The 21,249-nt window shown below is 36.1% G+C and overlaps 2 protein-coding genes across 2 annotated transcripts; both read left to right on the plus strand.

The window, feature by feature from the left end:
* The first annotated feature begins 1,825 nt into the window (after positions 1-1,825).
* On the plus strand, positions 1,826-5,392 carry LOC118737128 (organic cation transporter-like protein). Its single transcript, XM_036467433.1, has one exon. It carries the CDS (start codon positions 3,341-3,343, stop codon positions 5,159-5,161), a length of 1,821 nt encoding a protein of 606 aa, XP_036323326.1. The 5' UTR covers positions 1,826-3,340; the 3' UTR covers positions 5,162-5,392.
* Positions 5,393-18,135: 12,743 nt separating this feature from the next.
* On the plus strand, positions 18,136-20,679 carry LOC118737129 (organic cation transporter protein-like). The gene has a single exon (XM_036467434.1). The coding sequence runs from the start codon at positions 18,262-18,264 to the stop codon at positions 19,972-19,974; it is 1,713 nt and encodes a 570-aa protein (XP_036323327.1). The 5' UTR covers positions 18,136-18,261; the 3' UTR covers positions 19,975-20,679.
* Positions 20,680-21,249: the final 570 nt, after the last annotated feature.

Genomic DNA, 21,249 nt, shown 5'->3' on the forward strand with positions numbered 1-21,249 from the left:
TGGTTCTGCAAAACCTCGTAACTGACATTTGTGCCAAAAATGAGATTTGCTTACTGGAAGCTCCTGACATCAAGCCATATCCATTTATACAAAAATATCGATATTTAGATATAGAAGGTAGAGATTATTAGGGATAAAAGAGAGACCGTACTGAAATAAGATAGGCTTTACTCTCTCCTGTAAAATTTTGGCAACTACAAATATGAGGTTTTGCATTCTCTTGGTACGCGGTTTTGTACTTGAAACGACGATATACATGTATGTATGTATGTACATAAGTATGTATGTGTGTCGGCAGCTCTCTGATGAGTTATAAGCCATGCTTGTTGAAAGAAGTAATTATTGCCGTGAAAGCAAAGTTTTCCAACGCATTGTACTAATATCCAATTTGCAAACAAACAACGATATTGAAAATGTTGTCTGCTCACTGCAAGGTAGATTGTCTGTGAAACTTCATATATGTACATTAGGGTGGTCCTTAAATGTAGGAACCAAGTTTTTATATCAAATTTCCTAAGCCTCAACCCCTACGTCGATGCTACTATAGTCGAAGATATCACACATAAATTTTATACCCGATTGGAGACGGTTATCGTCTGTCGCACAGGGGGCAAATTTCAGATTCCTCTATGGAGACTCAAAAAATTAAAATTATTATTTTTTCATCTAATACCCATAATCGATACTACTTTAGTCGAAAATATCACATATAAATTTTGGCACCGATTGGAGTCGGTTAAGGCGTGGCGCACAGGGGCAAAATTCAGATTACCTTATGGAGACGTCTAAACCGACTCCAGTCGGGACCAAAATTTTTATTTGATATTTTCGACTTAAGTAGTTTTTGGGTATTAAATGCAACAAATATTTTTAATTTTTTGAGTCTCCATGGAGCACCTGGCCTTGGACTCCATTGCTACAGGCTTTAACCGACTCCATTCGGTACCAAAATTTGTGGTAGTATTGATCTTGGGTATTAGATGAAAAAACTTCATTTTAATTTTTTGAGTCTCTATAGCAGAATCTGAACATTGCCAATCGGGGCCAAAATTTGTGTGTGATATCTGTGACCGTGGCATTACCGATTGAAAGGGTGAGACTGAAAAACTCGCTCATTTGATTTTTTAAGGACCACCCTAATGTACACAGTATACATATCATAAAAACATACATACATATGTATGTGTATGTTTGTATGTTTGTATATGCATGATTATTAGGATGTCCCACAATTTGTTTTTAACGAACTTCCATATTTTTACTCTTCAATTAGACGTACACACTGAATTTAAGTTTAACTTTTAGCTAAGGACTTATACTGAGATTACCATAAACTAAATATTTGACATTTGTGCGATAATAAATCTCAGTTGTAGTAAATTACGTTTTTAAGTTTTCATTATATTGAAAGGTGCATAAACAATTTTCAAATCACATGTACTCTTTTTTTAATCTTAATCACCTTAGGAATTCACCTATCCAAACCCATTTTCTTGTACTTTCAGGGTCAGATCAGGGTGCCATAGGAGCCGTGTCCAAAATAAAATTGGTTTGAATAGTTCCAAAAAACACAGTCTCGAATAGAGTGCTTCGGATTTCCGGTGGCTACCGGAGTTAATGGGTAACATTTATTAATCCGCCAGTCGTTAGACAAATTATGGATACTTAGCGAAATATACTTTGCAGAGCCCTCCCATGACCTAGGAAGCCCAGATGGAAGACACATAACGGGTGTAACGCATCCCCTAACATTAATACTATGAAGCCTGCAACACAAACACCGATAGTCGTGTGTCCTCTAGTCTTAAGCTCACCACCCCCCACCCCCCAGCGAACAGCTGCGGATGGTCACAGGATCCGCTTGATGCCACGCGGAAGGGCCAAGATCAAACCAAGTCCATGACCAACTTGATGACCTGCTAAAGAGCCAAGTACTTCAAAAAAACGTACCGAGTATCGACCATCTTCCGACAAAGGAGAATCAGAAGAAAGGAAGACCAAGTAACTCTACGAAATGGGGCTAGCGCATGCAAGGTCCGGACCCGATCCTTTGCAACAAATGAAGCAGAAGGACCCTAATCCGCCCTCATCATTTACAAATGAGGATCCGCCCGACGACCATGAGATGGACTTATTTTTACACTATTCGCATATGCGGATTGAACCCCTATTCTTAATATGTATACGTTACTTAGGTCAAACAGAAATAATTATGTAATGGGACACCCTAATGTATGTAGATACATACAAATGTTCATACATACCACATGGACATGTATTAACGCTTTCAGTTCACTCCAGCTTGTGCTCATGGCCTATCGACAACGCTATTGAATATTTGTAAACTGAAAGTACTCGTACATATGTAGGTTTGTATGTATGTATTTGTATGTTTGTATGTAGCGATTCTACGTCCAACTCGAAAATAAAAAAATTCGTCAGTCACATTTTCGAGTTCTAACCACCCAGGTCGATACTGCGAAGCGCCCGCACGAAAACGACGGTATTTCAATAAAAATTTGGCAAATTTTAAAAATATTTAGGCACATACATACATACATATGTAGGCGCACTAAAAAAAACAAGAAAAAAGTCCAGCAGGAGCAGCGGAGTGATTATCTCCAACAAAATTTGAAAAAAAAGATAAAACGCCGGCATATGGTAATTTTGAACCGTAGAAAATAGTGAGCTAAAAAAACAGAAAAAGCACGATGCGAAGTATAAAGAAACACTTTTCGACGTAAAAGCATTCAGAATTTGTAATTTAGGCACTCAAACATCAGTGCATGTGTACGTACATATGTATGTATATATACATATAGTTATCTAGTTGTCCAACTTGCAACTTTAAAGTTAGTGTAAACTAAAAGTTACTATTGAAAACGAATCGCACGTGAATTTTTCTGCCATTGGCCCGACCGACAACAGGCTACCTACCAACACTCACTAATCGGTCTACGGCTAAAATAATACAACATACATACATACATATATAAAATATTAGCACCGGGAACACATACATACATAAATATATATATTTGTATGTATATTAGCAGCATTTTGCATGGGCACATAACGAAAATGAGGTGATTCGTCTGCGTAGCGCCACACTCAACAGTTCGCCAGTGACGTGGTTGCAGAACCACTTTCAGAGCGTAAACTTTCGGACGAGCGCTGAGAGCTCCACACTGAGAGTATGCTCAAATAGCATTCCATCCTAAATTTCCAAGAGAGTTTTATATTTTGAGGAGAAGTTTAAACATAAACAAATTGTATTTGAGACTACTTTTAGCCAAGCGTAACCGCATAGAAAAGCGTTTGTAAATAAACAATCTCAGAAATGGGTTACGATGATGTGCTTGTTCATCTGGGAGATTTTGGCAAATATCAACGTCTAATATTTTTCCTGCTATGTCTCACTGCAGTCTCTTGCGCCTTTCACAAAATGTCACGTGCATTTATATTTGCCAAACCGAGTTTCCGCTGCCAGCTTCCATTTGAGAATGTGGCGAATGTTGGCATTGGAAATAACGACACTGACCAACTACTACACAACGCTACCGACTTCAATTTGCCAGCTAACCTGTGGCGCTTGTTCTTTCCCTCGGATACAGCTGATCCGGAAATAGGACATTACGAGTTTTGCAGCTATTTTGACATTGATCATAAACTCTACCAGCTAGTTGACAACAACACTCTGGGACTTAATGCTAGTTTGCGAGACCGTCGTTTAGACGCTAATCGCACCGTTCCTTGCAGCAGCTACGTTTATGACCGCTCGAAGGTTGGCAACAGCGCCGTCACCGAATGGAATATGGTTTGTGATCGCAGCTATCTGGTAGCCACAAGTGATGCCATATTCATGCTGGGTGTGCTGGTTGGCAGTATTGCTTTTGGACAGTTGTCCGATAAGTTTGGTCGCAGGCCAGTCTTCTTTACATCGCTACTTTTTCAAGTAACATTTGGCATATTGGCAGGACTGGCACCCAATTATCTTACATACACGGCTGCACGTTTCATCATTGGTGCTACAACGTCTGGCGTATTCCTCGTTGCCTATGTGATTGCTATGGAGATGGTTGGACCGAAAAAACGTTTATATGCTGGCATGTTTCTAATGATGTTTTTCTCTATGGGCTTTATGTTAACTGCTGTCTTCGCTTACTTCATTCATGAATGGCGTACACTGCAAATAGCCGTTTCAATTCCGGGGCTATTGTTTCTTGGCTACTATTGGATTATACCAGAGTCAGCCCGTTGGCTGATTTCGAATAACCGGAAAGAAGCCGCAATTGCGAACATTCAAAAGGCGGCTCGCTTCAACAAAGTGCACTTAGACATAGACACAATTGATCGATTACTAAATGATAGTGATGGCATAGAAGAGACGAAATCCGAAACAACGAATCCCGAAGACACGCTGCAGAACCCTGTTAAGCCCGTTTCAGTATTTGATCTGTTACGCAATCCAAATCTGCGTCGAAAAACGCTTTTAATTTTTTTTGATTGGTTTGTGAATAGTGGCACCTACTACGGACTTTCGTGGAATACGAACTCATTGGGTGACAATATGTTGCTGAATTTCGTCATATCTGGCGCGGTTGAAATTCCCGCCTTCACTTTCTTGCTATTTACTCTCAATCGGTGGGGGCGGCGTACCATACTTTGTGGCTGTATGCTTGTGGCCGGATGTGCGCTTCTACTCACCATTGCTGTGCCCAAGGAGGCGAACTGGCTAATGATTTTGCTGGCAATGATAGGAAAGCTGGCTATCACTGCCTCGTATGGTACAGTTTACATTTTCTCTGCAGAGCAGTTTCCCACAGTGGTGAGAAATGTTGGCCTAGGTGCCTCTTCCATGGTGGCGCGCATTGGTGGCATATTAGCGCCATTTATCAATATGTTAAGCAACGTATGGCGACCGCTGCCGCTCATCATGTTTGGAAGCGCTGTATTTATGGGCGGACTAATGTCCTTGCTGCTTCCTGAAACGCTTAACAAACCTACACTTGAAACCATTGATGACGGCGAGAACTTCGGGAAAGCGGAAAATCGTAGAACTAACTGCAGCAGGGCTGTTACTTTAGATAATATGGAAAATACACCGTTGAATGGAAATCGTAGTCAAGCGGCAAATGGACAAAACAAAATGGAAAGTTGAGTGGGGATTAAGGTATTTTAGTTTATTGAGGCATATTGACTAAGTCTTTGAACGGATTACCTACCATACCTATTAAAGCTATAATTTGCAACGATTTTTTTTTCAAATCCTTACGTATTGTGATAAATGTACACACCTTACATTGCATTCATGTTAATATGCATTTGGAAAAATGTATAAATTCTCAACACTAATTTATAAATAATAAATACATATTTGAATTAAAACAAAATAAACGGAATTTGTGACATTCAAACTTTTACTAATTACCAGGAATAGTACACAAATTTAAAATTGAGCCGAAAATGGGACGAAATACAAATGAAAAGGCTAAATATTACATAGAGTTAGGAATAAAAAAAAATATATGATTCAAGCTCTTACCCTAATTACAGCGGACGACGGTAAAGCGGTTGGCGGTAAGTGAATAGCTTTACAGTTGCCGCAGTGAAATCCGTCAGAGTAAACACAACTGCGGTGCACGATCATGATTCAATAATTAAAGGTTTGCTCATTAGAGACATTCGAGTTTTGACACACACATACATTGCTAAGGGAGTCGATTTTGTCAACGGGAGCGAGAAAACTGTTTTTTGAGCAAACCTTTTATTAGCTCTGATCCATACATTTCGTGTAAAATCCTGTAAAAATGTCAAACAGCAAAATTACTCTGAAGTGAGCATAAAAAGTGAGTAACAACAAAAAGTACGCGAACAAAAAAAAAAGAATTTTTCTGGTAAAAACGTCAACCACTGATCGCTTAACACTTTTCTTGATTTTAACAGAAGAAAAAGTTCGGGTAAAATCTTGCAACTTCTTTCTCTACACAACTCTCCAAAAATCACTCTCGTTTACAGGATTTCGGAAGAATTTGGAGTACGGGAACATTTTTCCTGCAACTTCCTGCAAGATAAAAATTGGCAGACTTGTGAAAATAATAAAAATTACTACAATCGACACTCAATGAACATTGTGCCGTCCCCGCTGGGCGATAAAAATAGAAAAAAATTTAAATCAACCTACAAACGTCGGCGGAAAAAACGCTACCGCCGCAGTTATGAGCCATTCCACACGTCTTTGGGAGTTTTAACTTTGACAGCGGGTAACCGTCGACCGCTGTACCGTCGTCCACTTCAATTCTGGGTAGAGCTTTACCTTGGCAAGCAGCAAAATTAAAGTTTTATTTGCATAATCGCTTTTTGTCTGTAGTATTATCGAAAAAGCAATGACCGAAAGCGTTTTTCATTTTTCCGACTGAGCTCAGAAGTTCATATGCACAGTAAAATCTGCAGTAAGTATTTAGTACAAGGTCTTTGAAGCTTTACCTCTCAGAGAATATCACGGATACATCATAAGTATGTAATTTAGTAAATAAGTACCTGGCAGCAATGATTGAAAAATGTAAAAAACATGCATCCAAAAATGGCTAATCAATGCCGTTTTTATTCATAACGGCGATATGTAAGTGCCCAGTAGATAATTTCAGGAGTTAAAAGGCCTTCCTGGGAATCAAGGTCTTCCACTCTACATTGCTTTCTCCTTTTTTTGCATGGATTGGCACAAATTGAAGGGCTTCTTCTTTTGCTACTCTTAGAGGTCTTCCCGAAGAGCTTTTATAGCACGTATTCGTGTTCATTCAAGCGTGTTTCACTGTAACAGTTTTTATAGAAAATGATCTACACTTTCGTCTCACCTATTTTCATGATAAACCACACGATTTGGCTGTAAAATGCGAGAAGGCAATTTATGTGACCTTTGACCTTGAATACATTTTTTTGTAGACGTGGGATCGATGGGGACTTTTGGCATTTCATTCATAATGGTATTCGCAACACTCGTAACAATTTTCAGCTTTATGCGAATTATTGTAAGCTTTCCCCTTGTTATTGAGCTAACATGACTGGGCTAATTTTTATTTTTTGCCTAATTACAGTGAAACCTCTCCTAACGGACACCTCCCTTGGGCGGACATTTTTCCCTATACCAAGTTTTAAGTATAAATTTCGGAACAAATTACTCTCTCTTAAGCGGACACTCTCTTGGCCGGACGCGGCAGTTATTTTGCATAAAATTGACACAAAAACTCTATTGGGCGGACGCGAACCTCTTATCAACGGACATTAATATTTCTTTTCATAACAAATCAAACAAAAACCTCCGTTGAGCGGACGCGAACTCCTCATAAGCGGACTACTAAATGGAAAAAGGGGACTTCCCGCACAAAATGTGATTGTTATGCACACATTTAGTTTGGTTTGCGCAGTGGTTTAGGTTCGTTATTTGAATTGTCAGAAACCCTTGGAGACTGATAAAAACATGAAAACTATTGATGAAAAAGGTACTGACACTGAAAAAAATTTAAAATAAAACTTGCGTCAATCGACAATTTCCCAGTTTTTTATGTAATGAATCTATGATTTTATGTAGTTTATGGACTAAAATGTAATATTTATTTTTATTTTGTTATTACTGAATATGTACTTACGCACATAAATGAAATGTGCACTTTTGAAAAAATACATGCACATTTTTGTTTGAATGATGTAATATCAATATCTTTTATTCAAATAAGAAATAGTGACTATTCAATTAATTAAAACATTAAAAAGTTCTAAAATAGGCTTCCCCTCCATTAAGCGGACACCTCTCTTGGGCGGACAAAAAATGACTGACGGTGAGTGTCCGCCCAAGGGAGGTTTCACTGTATTTACATATTTTGCGCTACACACATGCACATTTCAAATATGAGCCAAGTTTGAATTTTTTTAATAATGACTCAACTTCAGGCCCACCTGGAGAGAATATGTTATCAAACCTTGTAGGTATTGTTATTCACGAATCCGCCAGGAAGAGGATGAACCAGATATGAAATATCAAAATATGGATGTCAAACGAAAGAGTGTTAAGACATCTTTAGTTTGGATAGCAAGAATATTTTTGAGGTGTTCGACGAGAGTAGCCCCCTGTTTAAAAAGTTAAATTCAAATTATTTACTAAGTTAAATGAATTATTAAAATATCGGTATCAATTGAAGGGGGTCGAAACATCTTTATTTCTGAAATATATTTAGCAGGGTTGCCACATGTTTAAACATCACTAAAAAGTATATATCGCAATATCAGACCAAGAAGAGTTAACAAGGTTTTAGCTTGAAAATACTTGTGAAGAGGGCTGCCACCCGTTTGAAAGCTCTAATTTAATTAACTTATAAAAAATTATATTAATATTAAGATATAGAGGTCAATCGAAAGAGAATTATGAAAGCTATAGTTTTAAAATATCTTTGATTAGGCTTACCACCTTTTCGAAAAGTCATGTAACTAGTTAAGTATATATTTATATATGTATATTATTGTATTTGTGATAGTCATTAGATTTGCGCCGTAAAGACCTTAGCCAATATATATGTATGTATGTATATTACACGAGAAGTAATTTTTTGTGATAGTCATTAAAAGTTTTTCGAATAGGCGGTCAAATTGAAGACCTTAGCGTGTAGTTTTATATTTTTAATTAAGAACTCTTTTTTTATCGGTATAAGATGATTTGAAATTTGATGAAATTAAAAACCTGCGTTACCGGAGAGCAGGCTGCACAATTTTAGATGAAGTATGGCATTCAGATAGCTTATAAATCTGACTAACATTTGGAATATTTTTTACGATTTTGAAATTCTATTTTGGGCGTTTTAACGCCACGCGGTTTCACTAGTACAAAATCCCATTAGAGTTTTTCTACCGCTATTCCATTTCACTTAATGGCTATCCACTCTACTCGGAACTTAGATCCATATATGTAATACTCCTATATTGGCAGTCACAACTAGTACCGTCTGAAAACATTACAGTACAGATATACATATAAATAAACACGTACACATACACTTAAACATGCGTTTACAAATAAACACCCTGCAGAAAGTCTGACTAGCTCAGAATTAGCGTAGAACTAGACCTTTTGCCGACAGTACTATTTCTAGCTCAACACCCATGCAATCCATTCAAATGTCCAGTTTTACACGGCGATGTCATTGGAGGTGGTAGTTTTTGGATATCTTTTTGTTTTTTCTTTTCTTTTACAGACTCCATGGCGCATATTCATAGTCATATTTAGTTCACCACTAGATAGTCGAAACTATCCTAAGTTACAACTAAAGCTATTCATAGTCACCTTAGTTTCGACTTTTCCGGCTAAGTACCAACTTAAAATTTATTTTCGGCTGCAGCTGCAATTAAGTCGTAACTAGGAAGAAGTATTTTATTAAATTAAGGAAAAAAGACGAAATATGTAAAAATTAAGTTGGCAGAGCGTGATTTTGATAATATTGAATGATCTCCAATTGAAATTTACAAAGAGCGATCTATTTGAATTGGAAGATGAAATTAAATGCGTATTACAATTCGAATAAGGCTGCATCACAATTTTATAATTGGAATGATTTACATATATAGATGCTCAAATATTAAGTCAATTTCAAGCTTGTTCTTTTAAAGCAAATTAGTGCATAACATATAGATATGTGTTTTCACAGCATGCTTTCGATAAACATCGACTTCACATCATTGCGGTCTGGTCATCTGGCTATTTCACACAATTAACAAGAAACTTATACCTTATTCTGTTGCATAAACATGCAATGAAAGTAAAAATTACTTAAACGGATGATCAAACTTGACATCTATATTAATAAAAATTTAATTTTTCCAAAATATCGTAAAGAAAAATCGATACATTTTCACACTCGTTTTGCAATATCGTAAAACTAAGTTAAAACTACTTAGTAGAAGTCTGAAATGCGACTATGAATAGAAGTGAATTTTAAGTTGGTACTTAAATTTAACTTGCAACTTTATTAGTTTCGACTTAGTGGCTGGACTATGGCGCCCATGTTTGTTACATATTTTATAAAAAAAAAATATTGTCAGCGGCACGCAACAGTTTAAATTCATTAAATCTGAAACTTACAACTGCCTGCACCACGACTTGAACTCGCGACCAACGATGCTTTTTAAGGGCCGTTTTTACGACTGCCCTAAGCGAAAAGGTGCTCTGACTTCCGTCAAATTTGTCGCTCACATGCATATAACAAGCAACCGGTAACGTACCCTGCAGTACGGGGGAACGACTACAGGACTGATGAATCGGTAGCTACCCGATAAACTCCGTCAATTATCGACCGACTACTTGCAGTGTATTTCATGGATTACTTTTACAGGGCAATGTCCTGGGCGGTAGTCACCATCGGCTCTCTCTGCACTACCGGGAGTTACTAAAGTAGTAATTTGCGTGATTTATGGGCGCCCTCTGTCATAGTTTGTCGCGATTCTGCTTCCGACTGGTTCAACTCTGCACTACCATGTGCACTACAACGGGTTAATAGAGTAGTTACCTAGGAGTTGGTGCAGTAGCGGTTCAAAAGTAGCGATTGACTCCAGCAGTACTGTAGGCAGGGATGGAATTCCAAAATTTCGAAATGTGCCCAATGGTCTGAAAAAATTGTGCCAAAAAGGAAATGAAAGTGCCACAAAATTGAAATTGCTTTCTTTTACGGCTTTTTAAGAACCACGTATGTATTTTTATAAATAGTACTTTTAATGTACATTATTGAATTATTAGAGTAAAATCATAGTAAAATAACACAATATAAAGCTTAAGACTTCGGTTGTCATAGCTCTAAGTTTGTACTTGCCTTTAAAAAATTACATACAATAAATTAAAAAAAAACACAATATACCTATGCGGAATAAAGGCAGTGCGACATTTTGACCAGTTTTGACTATTCTTCTTTACATTGAATAATTTTTATTAATTTTATATAGTGGGCCTTACTAACTGACTTCACAAAAAGAAAGGTTATCAATTCGACGGAATATTTTATTTTTATTTTTTATGTATGTTACCGCATAACTTTGGACCACGTTAACCGATTTCTATAATTCAATTTTTTTTTAAGGAAAGGTGTTACCTCACAGGTGGTCCCATACTAATTTGGTTAAAATTCGATCATTGAATCATGAATAAATTAACGATAATCCTAAATTTTTATATGAGAATTGAAGTCGGGTTTGTTTTTTGCTTAAAAATTACTTGTTTTAATTTTTAAGTGATTTTAATTTTCACTTTTCGATTCTATCAATAATATATGATTGTTTGTTATATACATACTGGCTAAATTTCTATAATTTATGATTGTGCCAAAACTGAATAAATTGTGCCAAAAGTGCCATTGTGAATGAAAGTGCCAAAAATGGCACTATTGTGCCTACTTTTCCATCACTGACTAGAGGGTAGTAACGATGTTTAATGATAAGCTAAGGCTGTGTGCGAATACGTCTAAGGGCCGGTTACTCAATGTCCGGTTAACACTAATCTGCGGTTAAACATCGTTATCGACGATCGAACAAAACAATAAAAAATTGAAAATTTTGAAAAATTGTGAAAATTTGGAAAAAATGTATCTTTTAAGATAGTTAATTACGTATATTTAAGTATTTTAAGAGAAACCTTCATTTCCTATATAAAACAAAGCTATAATTTTGTTGTTTATTTTTTCATTTATATTTATTTTATTTTATTTATACTTCAAATGAAAGGTATTTAAATTATCTTTACAACCATATCCACGTTTTGAAAATCTTTTGAAAACATCTGTAAGAAACACATTGTCATGTTGTACTCAAATTAAAAAACCCATTGTACGTATGTTTCCGGAAGCGGGAAAAATTAAATACGCGAGGGCCCACGGGCACAGCATGAATTTTGCGGTTCTTGGACAGTTGAAAGCAATTTGTGTTTCATTCATTCATTTGCCCGCAAACGTGCGGGCTCCTTGTTCATGGAATTCTTAAATTGCATGAAGCGTAAATGATAATATAAAATATTTTGTTAAAATTTATTAATGAAATTTACTTTCTTGGTTGAACGTTTAGTTTCGGGGAAGAAAATTTGTTTGCGTTTCCGTGCTTTTGTGTAATTTCGGGTGCATTCCAAAACGTCAAAATACAAAGCATCAGTCTCTTTTATTTCTAAACCTCGGCAGATTGTAATGCCAAATGGGCGCAACGACGATTAGATCTTAGTTTTCAACTATGTTGCGCAAGTTGGACTTTTTCTTCTACTGCGGTTTAGATCTTTGTAAAAGAGACAGATGCTTTGTATTATGACATTTTGGAATGCACCCTTCCTGTCTTTTGTGAGAGCTTGCCCAAGCGAATAAGAACGCCCTTAATATGTACATACATACGTATATGCATATGCACAGAGGCGACCATACACCAATTAGTGTTTATGTTTGTATGTACGTCCATTCATAAGATTGTTGTTAAGTGGCGCTTAATAAGAATGTATGCTCACAATTAGTTCATCAATTACCCTGAATGCCGGCAAGCAATTCTTTCTTGAGTAAATACGAGTATTTACATGCATACATACATATGTATGTACGTACTTAAAAATAGAATCAAATAAAGATTTTATTTTGCTATTATACAATGCGTAGGCACAGCCGAAATATATTTAACAAAGTGTAATTGAATTTGACATTGCTGCCATAAGAACTATCGCATAATGTCAAATTGAAAAAAATGTTATTAATTTTGAATCGTTGGTTATAGATATCGACACTATATTTAGTACCTTGTCAATCACACTTTGTTAAATTTTTGTACAAGCGAAGGCGATACCCTTTCATTAGGTATCTAATTTTTTAATCCAAAGGTGCAGCTTTTAAACAGGTGGCAATCCTACTCAGAAAAATAATACATACATTATTGCACAGCCAGAGGCTAAGTCTTTTCATTTGACAGTAACGGTGAAAAACTGATGCCTACGCTTATTATGATTGAATATAGTAATTTTCTTAATAGGTGGCAACCCTATTCAAAGCAATAAAGCATTACTTAAGGCTAATCCCTTTCATTTGACTCCTCATTTTCTGTAATGCAACGAACGGTGCGGATCTTATAGTATAGTTGGACAGGTGGCAACCCTATAAATATTCTAAATACCAATGGTTCTTCTCCTATCGATTTCCTATCGTATAGATAAGAGAAAATTTCGTCCAAATACGTTCAGTAGTTTTCTTGATTAGCGCTTACAAAGAATCTCGAAATTTCCTTTATACTATGCATAGATAGAAGATAGATACATATGTAGATAGATATGAGAAAATGTAAATGTTGCCCTTGTAAGTCATTAGCCATATGAATGTATGTATACACGATACTGTCTGTTGACCTAAACTAATTAAATAATTTTTAATAGCCAGCATATGGAGCATCTGGCAAAAATTGGAACTTACTAGTACTCGTAAATATTAAAATTCAAATTTACCTGATCATTATATAACAGTATTTACTAGTCTGTAACATGCAAATAAATTTTAAATGATAAATTGAGGATGAGCGAATTGATTCCGTTTAATGAAGGCAATGACACAATTTTTTATCAATCATTCGTTGGTATATACGTACATATGTATGTACGTATGTGTGTTTATTAGGGTGTTCGATTATTCCCCTTTTTTCAAAAACTGATTTTCGAGTTATTCGAAAAATTGCAATTTGGAAAAAAAAACGGGTTACCGATTTTGAAATTAAGAAAAAACCGGATAAACTGGTTTTATTGTACATAGTTTTCATACAGTGAAGATGCTTATGTTGGTATGATGTCATGAAGATTTTCTGAATTTGCGGTGGACGCGGGTTTTATCGGGAGTGTCGGGAAATAATTTTTTTGATGCCGTCCCGCCCGAAAAATTTTTAAAGACCTTCCCGATACCGCCTATCCCTGCCATTTTAAAATCAGTACCATGGGTCCCGATATTCCGCGCCCATTCCTAATCGAAACCATGCAAGTGAGCAAAAGAACTAACAATTCGTTTAGTTTGTACTCAGCTGCAATTGAAACGTATTGTATGTATTGTTAGTGCTCGGAAACAGTTTGGCAAAAGGAACACAAATTTTTCGTACTTGTTGTGGTTGTGGCTGGAACATAGCCGGTAGCTTAAAGGAGCGAAACAGCTTAATATATTTGTTTTTTTTTACTTACTTACTTTCTTATTAAATATTAAAGGTAAACAAATTCCCAAATAACTTAGTATTTTGAATTCTAATATAACTTCTTGCTTGAAATTTTGGGAGAATTCAATATACAAACGACTTTTAATAGAACATTCCTACATTCCTGAAAAAAAAATACAATGAGTAAAAGATGACTATGATTTGAGAAAATAAAATTCCATTTTTTACAATTTTTATTGGTGCACTCTAAAATTGTTATATACATACATGACAAAATAAAAATATATGTACATATAAGCATAAGGAAGACTGTGTAAAAATCTTAAAAGGCAATATTTAATCATTTTTAAGTAATATGAATTTAAAGTTAAGGTGCGCGAATAAACTTGTTAGATGACTTCCGATGGTGCCACGGGGCGTATACGTTACATACGCAACTACGGATATATGAGTACTTTTTTAGCATATCTTTAAGTTTTCATTTAAACACAATTTCGCGATGGAATCTTGTTCTTAATGCAAAACTGAAGATAATGCATTTTCTAAGATAGGTGCACCACCATTTTCGACCAAAATCATGTTCTTGTCGAAGAATGTAACAACTCGTAGGATTTGCTCATATTTGACATTTCTCACTTCGTTTTTAGCACCATGTCAACTTCTAGCAATGTCTGGAGTAGTCTAATAAAGGTAAGTAAGTACATATTTATCAACACATAGAGACTTTTTCCAAAATTAATAAAAAAAAAACTGCATTTAGAAATAGGATTGGCATATATACTTTGAGGCAATTTTACTTACAAAACAGCTATTTAACTTAACTTTATCAATTCGTCGGAATACTTTTATTTATGTATTTTCTCATAAAGTTTGAACCACGTGAACCGATTTCGATAATATTTTTTTTTTATCGGAAAGGTGGTACCTCAAGGATGGTTCCATAGTTTGGCTTATGGTGGATTCGTTTCTACTAAAATATGCCGCCTTTTGATTGCGCCTTTATCTTTTCCTGTTCGGTTCTAAAATAAAGGTAAACGATGAGAAAATTTTGTGTTCGTTTCTGAAAATGTCTCACAAGGGCAACATATTTTGGGAGAAACGAAATCAACATGAGATCCGATCATTGGATTACGAAGAAATCAACGGTGCTCCTAAATTTCTATATAAGAATTAAAGCCGGTTGTGTTTTTTGCTTAAAAATTACTTGTTTATTTATTTATTTACAAATCGAGTCAAAACACATATTTTTAAATATTTTTTTTTTTATGTTGAAATGCATCTACATATATCGGCACTACGTCACGAAAAAATGCGCACTAGTGTTTTGACGGCGAAAAAAAGCGTTTCAAAAAAATTTTGCGAAAAAAGATGCTTATAAAAAATTTTGGCGCGAAGTATGTTAAGAGTCTTTGACGCTGAAATTTTTTTATGCGTCTTTTTTACGCCGTCAACTTTTGAGCTCGCGCCTTTAGTGACGATATGCTCTGAGAGGAGAGTACTTTGCATCCAGACGAAAATTAAAGCAAACAAATTTCGCTTACGTTTTTTTGGTGGTTAATGCTCAATATATAAATAAATATATGTATGTATATAAATATACGTACATATGTAATTTTATGGGTTGACATACGTACATACATACTTATATGATCCCAATGTATGTTGTCTAGTAAATAAAATGAGATGTTAAGTCATCGTTTTTTCTCCGCCGCTCAAATCGACGTGTAAATTTGCCAAGAAACATAAATATAATGGAAATTTATTTAACGCTTTAACGTTTTCAATGGCAAAAATAACAAAAATTAAGTAAATTTATTAACTGAAACTTTTTCATCAAGGAGCTAAGGAGCAAGTGATTCTTTTAGCGCCAGCTAAAATCCATTGCTCCTTGCTCCTTTGCTCCGCTCCGAAGTCCTGCTTACAACAAATTCGTGAAAAATAAAGATTATTATGGAATTTCGCTAAATTGACGTTGCACCGCCCACTTATAGCTACATATATAACTTTATCTCACAAGTTTAACCGAACATCTGTACATATTTGAAGCATGGGTAAAACCCGCTTACCATGTCACGGTAGTTTTCCGATATTTAATGTTCGGCTTTGCTCGAACTTAGACTTTTTTACTTGTTTTCTTTTAGGTTTTTTTATTCATATATTTTATTTCATTGTATTCTATTTTATTTTATTCTATTTAATTTTATTTTATTTTACATTAAAAAAATAAATAAAAACCACTATTTAAGAAAGTGAAACTAAATACTATAATTTTGCCGGCCATGGGAAAATTAGGGAGTATGCACATCGATTTAAAAAAAAACTGGGACACCCTAATGGATATATACATACATACATACATTGAATATGCATGTATGAATGCACGTGCTGTCGACTACGAAAGGTCTGTGTAGTTTGAGTAAAACTTTGTCAGTTGTTTGTTCACATTGAGCGAATGAGAGTTTTGTGGTAAAGCAAACATGCACCATTGAGCAACTTAGATGCCTGTTGCCGCCATCGGAAGCGAATGGGAGGTCGAAAATGAGAAGCGAGAAATGACGCACAGAACTTTTGCAGTGATTTATTGTACTTAAACGGCATCCGATAGCTTTTGGGAAAACGCTTATAGAACTAGCAGTTAGTATTCCATTGGTCGAGATCGCGAATGGATTCACTTAGATCGCTGTAAATTTTGAGGCGAAGGTGCGCGCGAATAGAAAAATCGTAATTCCGAAATTTTTTTGAAAGCATTGTACTACTACTTGTCCAGAGGTGTTTGTAGATAAAATCGCCCAGTAAATAAATATTGTTTGTTTGATGGTACATACATATGTATGTATACACACATGGAATCAATAAAAAGGAATAAAGGACTATACAGTCGTGAATTACATATTTATATATTGACAAGAAATACATTTGTACATACATACTTATGCGTATTACAGACTTTGGATGTGTCTTGTGAGGAGGTGACGTATACGCAACGTGCAATTAGTTCAGTGTGATAACCATACTCATACGCCAATGCATACCCAGTGGGAAAATGTAATGTATTTAGTATAGTAGTAGTAAAAAATAATCAGTAAAACAGCGCTTTTCACATTCGAAAATGCATTTTTTTCCCAGGGCGATGTCCTTAGAAAAGTGGGGCATTCAACTATGCATCACCTAGTATCGAGAAATTAATGTGTTTTAATATGAAATTTTTGGAACATTTTGAATACATTAGAATGCTGATTACATAGTTAGCAGTAATATTATCGAAAATGCATCAGAAATACATTATATTATTTATCACACATGTAATGCATTACTACTTTTCCGACTGGGTACATATCTACATAAGTATGTGTGTACACATGGGCATGCGTTCACTTGCGGCTAAAAGCTGTATTATCAACTAATGAAAACAACGACATAAATATGTATGTAGATCAACAAAAACCAGTGAACGATTCTTTTTGCACACGTGTGTAGGTTATAAACTTTTGATAATAAACAAAAAAAGGCGAAAAAGCTGAGTGAGCACAAAACGAAAAGGCCACATCAGAAGCCCAACAGAGGCCAAATTTTTAGACCGCGAACTAAATTCGCAATATCGAAGCAGATACCCAGCGCTGGTAACAAGCAAGGTGTAAAGCATTCAAGCAGCCACCAATCCCAAGGAGGAGTGTCCTTTAGATTTCAGCAGTGGGGCTTGATTTGTAACCCCCGTCGAATAGACACATTACTGGAGTTGTTGTGAGCTTGTTGTCAGTTTTGTCAAGCTCGTCGCTGTATTTGCGTGCTAATTTTGTTTCCATTCGCTGCCATTTAAATCAACCGCGTTGTCTGAAGGTCGAAATCTTTAACATATGTACATATGTATTTACCACGCCATCGCTCATACATACATACGTATATAAATAAGTATTTGTGCTAGAAACAAATAAAATGCAATATTAAATTATTTGTCGCATTTTAATTGGATATGCCAGAAGCAATTTGAACGCATTCTTAAATTTCTAATATATATATATATGACTGGATGTGTATACATATTTACAAACATATATAGATACATAGAAACCAGCTGATACAATGGGCTACGATGACGTCATTAATTATCTAGGCGATTTTGGCAAATATCAAAAACAAATTTATTTTCTACTCTGTTTACCCGCCATTTCATGCGCATTCCATAAGCTTGCTGGTGTCTTCCTTTTGGCGCGCCCAGAATTTCGCTGTGTGTTGCCATTTGAGAATAATTTGAATGCAACTTACGATTCTTTTCCGGCATTGTATTGGAATCTCACTTATCCGTACGACTCAATTACTGGCAAATTCCAAAAATGCGAGTACTATAATGTCGATTATACAACGGACTATCTGGAATCAGCAATGTGGCCGGCGACCGAAAATGGCACTACCAAATGTAGTCACTATGTCTACGACCGCTCCAAATATGCGAACAGCGCCGTAACTGAATGGGATATGGTGTGTGCTCGTGGCTTGTTGACAGCCACCAGTGATAGCCTCTTCATGTTTGGTGTGCTGCTGGGCAGTATTGTATTCGGCCAGATGTCAGACAAGTATGGGCGAAAACCGATTTTCTTCGCTTCTTTGGTCATACAAGTCGTCTTTGGCGTGTTGGCTGGGGTTGCTCCTGAGTACTTTACCTACACGATTTCACGTATGGTTGTTGGCGCAACAACATCCGGTGTCTTTTTGGTGGCGTATGTCATTGCTATGGAAATGGTGGGCTCCTCGTATCGCCTCTTCGCCGGGGTGGCCATGCAAATGTTCTTCTCAGTTGGATTCATGTTGACAGCGGGCTTTGCTTACTTCATTCACGACTGGCGTTGGCTACAAATAGCACTCACTCTTCCGGGGTTACTTTTCATGTGTTATCATTGGGTCATTCCGGAATCGGCCAGGTGGCTGCTCTCCAAGGGTAGAAAGGAGGAGGCAATCTTTGTTATTGAGAAGGCCGCACATATAAATCGAGTGAACATACCTAGTGAGGTGTACGACAATCTAATTGAGGAAGCAGCAGAAAGAGAGAAACAAGAAAAGAACAACTCACCCGGCAGCGCTGAAGAGAAAGCACCAACTGTTTTCGATCTTCTTAGGTATCCAAATTTGAGACGAAAAACACTGCTAATTCTCTTCGATTGGTTTGTTAACAGTGGTGTCTACTATGGTCTATCATGGAACACAAACAATCTCGGCGGCAATGTACTACTTAACTTTATGATTTCGGGAGCTGTCGAAATTCCAGGATACTCATTCCTTCTGTTCACACTTAATCGCTGGGGTCGACGCACAATTCTTTGTGGCTGTATGCTGGTTGCAGGTGTTGCTCTACTGCTGACCATAGCTGTACCTGCCGATAAGAACTGGATCATTATTACTTTTGCTATGGTCGGCAAATTGGCTATAACCGCCTCGTACGGCACCATATACATTTTCTCAGCGGAACAATTTCCTACAGTGGTGCGCAATGTTGGCTTGGGAGCCTCGTCCATGGTGGCGCGAGTGGGCGGTATTTTAGCGCCTTACCTAAATTTACTCGGCGAAGTATGGCGTCCTTTGCCTTTGGTTATATGTGGCGCCTTGGCTTTCCTTGCTGGTCTCTTGTCGTTGATGCTGCCGGAGACGCTCAACAAACCAATGCCAGAAACGATTGCAGATGGTGAGCTTTTCGGAAAGCGCACTCGAAACGATGACGTTGCTGAAGCTGGCGGAGAGGAGCTGACAAGAATCGTGCCACAAGAGAAGACAAATAGCGCCACAAACGGCAATGCTAAATGATGATGATATTGCCAAAGTTTTCCTATGCATTATTAAATTTGTAGCACATCTTTATTTAAATAAGTTAAATCTTTTAGATATACATATCGTTACCCTAATATAGAAAGGCTCTATCTAAAATTGTTATTTTAGCTTTCACGCATTTTGTGGGATAAAGGAAAAAGTGCTAACAAAAATTATCTCATTTACAATGTATAGGATACTTTTCATCTCAAAACTATTTTCGAATATAATGTATGTCGACTTAATCATTATTCTGACCCACCGCTGAAATATTAACATACATGAATTTTGTCATTATTTACCGTTTCTATGTTCAATATGTAATCAAACCCTTTTATTTGATACTACATGACCAAGGCTAGGTTTATATGGTACAGTAAACCGTATCACAAAATTATGTTCAAATTGTGCCAATCGATTTTGAACACTTTCAATAAAAGTGCTTCAGGAGTATAAAAATTTTTTTCGGCAACGTACTAAAACAGCCCTAATAATAAAGGTTTAAAAATTCTGAAAACTATCTATAAGCAAATATAATTACTCTAACATGGGCGATTACATTATCATTGTGATACATACGGTTTATTGTACATACATACATACATACATATCGTCGTTTAAAGTACAAAACGGCGTATCAATAAAATGCGAAACCGCGTATGTGAGGTTGCATAAATTATTTTCTAGAGAGTAAAAACACTCATATTTCAAAATGGTTCTCTTTTTTATAAAGCAATCGCATATTTCTGGCTAGTATAGTTCAGGACGAATGGATGAGGAACTTCGGTGAGCAAATCCAATTTTTGGCAACAAATTTCAGTTACGCGGTTTTGCAAAACGACGATACGCGGTTTTATACTTTAAACGACGATATACAAACATTATTGCATTTAGAAATTTGCGCACACACTCACACATATGTATATGTACATATCGTCATCTGAAATGCAAAAACACGTAAGAAACATCATCGTTGAAATGCAAAAAGTTATAACTAATAAAAAAATTCAAAATTCACTTTTTGATTTATATGTTGGATTTCATCGAATTACAACTCCCCAAACCATTTTATGGAAAAAAATTAAAATATTAGTCACGACGTTTTCCATTTCATTTACGATGTTGTTACGTCTCTAAAAAATATTTTTGAACGATTGTAATCGCACAAGTCTATTTTTTAAGTTTTTCTTTTCTAAACTATAAGAACTATGCAAACATCTTAGTTGAATATTATTTGCCCATTGTAAGTAAGTATACAAGCACATACATAAT

Source organism: Rhagoletis pomonella, unplaced genomic scaffold (genome assembly GCF_013731165.1).
Source record: "Rhagoletis pomonella isolate Grant_MI unplaced genomic scaffold, Rhpom_1.0 Rhpom_scaffold_00004, whole genome shotgun sequence".
NCBI classification, from domain to species: domain Eukaryota; kingdom Metazoa; phylum Arthropoda; class Insecta; order Diptera; family Tephritidae; genus Rhagoletis; species Rhagoletis pomonella.